Source organism: Coregonus clupeaformis, unplaced genomic scaffold (genome assembly GCF_020615455.1).
Source record: "Coregonus clupeaformis isolate EN_2021a unplaced genomic scaffold, ASM2061545v1 scaf1268, whole genome shotgun sequence".
Lineage (NCBI taxonomy): Eukaryota > Metazoa > Chordata > Actinopteri > Salmoniformes > Salmonidae > Coregonus > Coregonus clupeaformis.
Genome location: NW_025534722.1, coordinates 30,001 through 35,000, shown reverse-complemented (window position 1 = coordinate 35,000; position 5,000 = coordinate 30,001). Strand labels below are relative to the sequence as shown.

The window sequence follows — 5,000 nt, the reverse complement described above, 5'->3', positions numbered from 1 at the left end:
CCATCCTTGAAATTTCAAAGACGGCGGTTCATAAGAACAAGGTCAAGCAGCAGACATTGGAGACAACAAAGCTACAGACCGGCAGAGGGTCGAAAACGCCTCTCTACTGACCGGGATGACCGCCAACTCATTCGAATGTCACTCAACAACCGTAGGATGACATCAAGTGACCTACAAAAAGAATGGCAAACGGCAGCTGGGGTGAAGTGCACGGCGAGGACGGTTCGAAAACAGGCTCCTAGGGGCAGGGCTGAAGTCGTGCAAAGCTAGAAAAAAGCCCTTCATCAATGAGAAGCAAAGAAGAGCCAGGCTGAGGTTTGCAAAAGACCATAAGGATTGGACCGTAGAGGACTGGAGTAAGGTCATCTTCTCTGATGAGTCCAATTTTCAGCTTTGCCCAACACCTGGTCGTCTAATGGTTAGACGGAGACCTGGAGAGGCCTACAAGCCACAGCGTCTCGCACCCACTGTGAAATTTGGTGGAGGATTGGTGATGATCTGGGGGTGCTTCAGCAAGGCTGGAATCGGGCAGATTTGTCTTTGTGAAGGACGCATGAATCAAGCCACGTACAAGGTTGTCCTGGAAGAAAATGTGCTTCCTTTCGCTCTGACATTGTTCCCCAACTCTGAGGATTGGTTTTTCCAGCAGGACAATGCGCCATGCCACACAGCCAAGTCAATCAAGGTGTGGATGGAGGACCACCAGATCAAGACCCTGTCATGGCCAGCCCAATCTCCAGACCTGAACCCCATTGAAAACTTCTGGAATGTGATCAAGAGGAAGATGGATGGTCACAAGCCATCAAACAAAGCCGAGCTGCTTGAATTTCTGCGCCAGGAGTGGCATAAAGTCACCCAACGTCAATGTGAAAGACTGGTGGAGAGCATGCCAAGACGCATGAAAGCTGTGATTGAAAATCAGGGTTATTCCACCAAATATTGATTTCTGAACTCGTCCTAAGTTAAAACATTAGTATTGGGTTGTTTTAAAAATGAACATGATCTTATTTTCTTTGCATTATTCGAGGTCTGACAACACTGCATCTTTTTTGTTATTTTTGACCAGTTGTCATTTTCTGCAAATAAATGCTCTAAATGACAATATTAATATTTTGAATTTGGGAGAAATGTTGTCAGTAGTTTATAGAATGAAACAAAAATGTTAATTTTACCCAAACACATACCTATAAATAGTAAAACCAGAGAAACGGACAATTATGCAGTGGTCTCTTAATTATTTCCAGAGGTGTATATATTTGCGAGAAAAAACTAAAACATATGGGGGATTGGAAGTGATGCAGACAATTACATTGATGGAAGTTACAATCTATCTGCAATATTAAAGCTGATTTACCCTGTAAATTTAAAAAAAAATTATAAAAAATAAACAAAATAAACAAAAAACATACAATCAACATACACCTTGGTTTATATTTGACTGAGATGTAAACTTGGTGTTTAACCGAATGAACCCTTGAAACCATTGACTGGCTGAGTTACTTACATCTTCTTAAGCTGAGGAAGCCTCTTAAAGAACCCTGTCGCCTCCAGCACTGTAAACTCATTGTTGTTCAGACGACTAGAGAGACACAGAGGGAGGGAGCAAAGGGAGGAGAGAGAGAGGTAGGGAAGAAGGAAGAGAGGGAGGGAGACAGAGAGAGAGAGGTAGGGAAGAAGGAAGAGAGGGAGGGAGACAGAGAGAGAGAGGTAGGGAAGAAGGAAGAGAGGGAGGGAGACAGAGAGAGAGGTAGGGAAGAAGGAAGAGAGGGAGGGAGACAGAGAGAGAGAGGTAGGGAAGAAGGAAGAGAGGGAGGGAGACAGAGAGAGAGGTAGGGAAGAAGGAAGAGAGGGAGGGAGACAGAGAGAGAGAGGTAGGGAAGAAGGAAGAGAGGGAGGGAGACAGAGAGAGAGAGGTAGGGAAGAAGGAAGAGAGGGAGGGAGACAGAGAGAGAGGTAGGGAAGAAGGAAGAGAGGGAGGGAGACAGAGAGAGAGGTAGGGAAGAAGGAAGAGAGGGAGGGAGACAGAGAGAGAGAGGTAGGGAAGAAGGAAGAGAGGGAGGGAGACAGAGAGAGAGGTAGGGAAGAAGGAAGAGAGGGAGGGAGACAGAGAGAGAGCGAGGGAAGAAGGAAGAGAGGGAGGGAGACAGAGAGAGAGAGGTAGGGAAGAAGGAAGAGAGGGAGGGAGACAGAGAGAGAGGTAGGGAAGAAGGAAGAGAGGGAGGGAGACAGAGAGAGAGGTAGGGAAGAAGGAAGAGAGGGAGGGAGACAGAGAGAGAGGTAGGGAAGAAGGAAGAGAGGGAGGGAGACAGAGAGAGAGGTAGGGAAGAAGGAAGAGAGGGAGGGAGACAGAGAGAGAGGTAGGGAAGAAGGAAGAGAGGAGGGAGACAGAGAGAGAGAGGTAGGGAAGAAGGAAGAGAGGGAGGGAGACAGAGAGAGAGGTAGGGAAGAAGGAAGAGAGGGAGGAGACAGAGAGAGAGGTAGGGAAGAAGGAAGAGAGGGAGGGAGACAGAGAGAGAGGTAGGAAGAAGGAAGAGAGGGAGGGAGACAGAGAGAGAGGTAGGGAAGAAGGAAGAGAGGGAGGGAGACAGAGAGAGAGGTAGGGAAGAAGGAAGAGAGGAGGGAGACAGAGAGAGAGGTAGGGAAGAAGGAAGAGAGGGAGGGAGACAGAGAGAGAGGTAGGGAAGAAGGAAGAGAGGGAGGGAGACAGAGAGAGAGGTAGGGAAGAAGGAAGAGAGGGAGGGAGACAGAGAGAGAGAGGTAGGGAAGAAGGAAGAGAGGGAGGGAGACAGAGAGAGAGGTAGGGGGAGAGGGAACGAGAGAGAGGGGGGGGAGAGAGGTAGGGAGACAGAGAGAGAGGTAGGGAAGAAGGAAGAGAGGGAGGGAGACAGAGAGAGAGGTAGGGAAGAAGGAAGAGAGGGAGGGAGACAGAGAGAGAGAGGTAGGGAAGAAGGAAGAGAGGGAGGGAGACAGAGAGAGAGCGAGGGGGAGAGGGAACGAGAGAGGGGGGGGGGGAGAGGAGTGAATAAAGAACACAGAGATGACAAGTTGTACTCTCAGTCTCTCAGTCTCTCAGTCTGTCAGTCTGTCAGTCTGTCAGTCTGTCGGTCTGTCAGTCTGTCAGTCTTTCAGGTCTCTCAGTCTGTCGGTCTCTCAGTCTGTCAGTCTCTCAGTCTGTCAGTCTCTCAGTCTGTCAGTCTGTCGGTCTCTCAGTCTGTCAGTCTGTCGGTCTCTCAGTCTGTCAGTCTCTCAGTCTCTCAGTCTGTCGGTCTCTCAGTCTGTCAGTCTCTAAGTCTGTCGGTCTCTCAGTCTGTCAGTCGGTTGGTCTGTCAGTCTGTCGGTCTCTCAGTCTGTCGGTCTCTCAGTCTGTCAGTCTCTCAGCCTGTCAGTCTCTCATTCTCTCAGTCTCTCAGTCCCTCGGTCTGTCAGTCTCTCGGTCTGTCAGTCTCTCGGTCTGTCAGTCTCTCAGTCTCTCAGTCTGTCGGTCTCTCAGTCTCTCAGTCTCTAAGTCTGTCGGTCTCTCAGTCTGTCAGTCTCTCAGTCTGTCAGTCTCTCAGTCTCTCAGTCTGTCGGTCTCTCAGTCTGTCAGTCTCTAAGTCTGTCAGTCTCTCAGTCTGTCAGTCTCTCAGTCTGTCGGTCTCTCAGTCTGTCAGTCTCTCAGTCTGTCAGTCTGTCAGTCTGTCAGTCTTTCAGTCTCTCAGTCTGTCAGTCTGTCGGTCTCTCAGTCTCTCAGTCTCTCAGTCTGTCAGTCTGTCAGTCTCTCAGTCTGTCAGTCTGTCAGTCTCTCAGTTTGTCAGTATGTCAGTCTGTCAGTCTGTCAGTCTGTCAGTCTGTCAGTCTCTCAGTCTCTCAGTCTGTCAGTCTGTCAGTCTGTCAGTCTCTCAGTCTGTCAGTCTGTCAGTCTCTCAGTCTGTCAGTCTCTCAGTCTCTCAGTCTGTCGGTCTCTCAGTCTCTCAGTCTGTCAGTCTCTCAGTCTGTCAGTCTCTCAGTCTGTCGGTCTCTCAGTCTGTCAGTCTCTCAGTCTCTCAGTCTCTCAGACTGTCAGTCTGTCAGTCTCTCAGTTTGTCAGTCTGTCAGTCTGTCAGTCTGTCAGTCTCTCAGTCTCTCAGTCTCTCAGTCTGTCAGTCTCTCAGTCTGTCAGTCTCTCAGTCTGTCAGTCTGTCAGTCTCTCAGTCTGCCGGTCTCTCAGTCTGTCAGTCTGTCAGTCTGTCAGTCTCTCAGTCTGTCAGTCTCTCAGTCTGTCAGTCTGTCGGTCTCTCAGTCTCTCAGTCTGTCAGTCTGTCAGTCTCTCAGTCTGTCAGTCTGTCAGTCTGTCAGTCTGTCGGTCTCTCAGTCTGTCATCTGTCAGTCTCTCAGTCTGTCGGTCTCTCAGTCTGTCAGTCTGTCAGTCTCTCAGTCTGTCAGTCTCTCAGTCTGTCAGTCTGTCGGTCTCTCAGTCTCTCAGTCTGTCAGTCTGTCAGTCTGTCAGTCTGTCGGTCTGTCAGTCTGTCAGTCTTTCAGGTCTCTCAGTCTGTCGGTCTCTCAGTCTGTCAGTCTCTCAGTCTGTCAGTCTCTCAGTCTGTCAGTCTGTCGGTCTCTCAGTCTGTCAGTCTGTCGGTCTCTCAGTCTGTCAGTCTCTCAGTCTCTCAGTCTGTCGGTCTCTCAGTCTGTCAGTCTCTAAGTCTGTCGGTCTCTCAGTCTGTCAGTCGGTTGGTCTGTCAGTCTGTCGGTCTCTCAGTCTGTCGGTCTCTCAGTCTGTCAGTCTCTCAGCCTGTCAGTCTCTCATTCTCTCAGTCTCTCAGTCCCTCGGTCTGTCAGTCTCTCGGTCTGTCAGTCTCTCGGTCTGTCAGTCTCTCAGTCTCTCAGTCTGTCGGTCTCTCAGTCTCTCAGTCTCTAAGTCTGTCGGTCTCTCAGTCTGTCAGTCTCTCAGTCTGTCAGTCTCTCAGTCTCTCAGTCTGTCGGTCTCTCAGTCTGTCAGTCTCTAAGTCTGTCAGTCTCTCAGTCTGTCAGTCTCTCAGTCTCTC

At 49.7% G+C, this 5,000-nt stretch overlaps 1 protein-coding gene across 1 annotated transcript in view; it reads right to left on the bottom strand.

Annotated features, from left to right (window-relative positions):
- Positions 1–5,000, bottom strand: part of slit2 (slit homolog 2 (Drosophila)) — a 77,313-nt gene that overhangs the window by 51,125 nt on the left and 21,188 nt on the right. Inside the window, exon 12 of the mRNA XM_045217902.1 lies at positions 1,505–1,579. Coding sequence (XP_045073837.1) covers positions 1,505–1,579 — 75 coding nt within the window. The remainder of the gene's footprint in view (positions 1–1,504; positions 1,580–5,000) is intronic.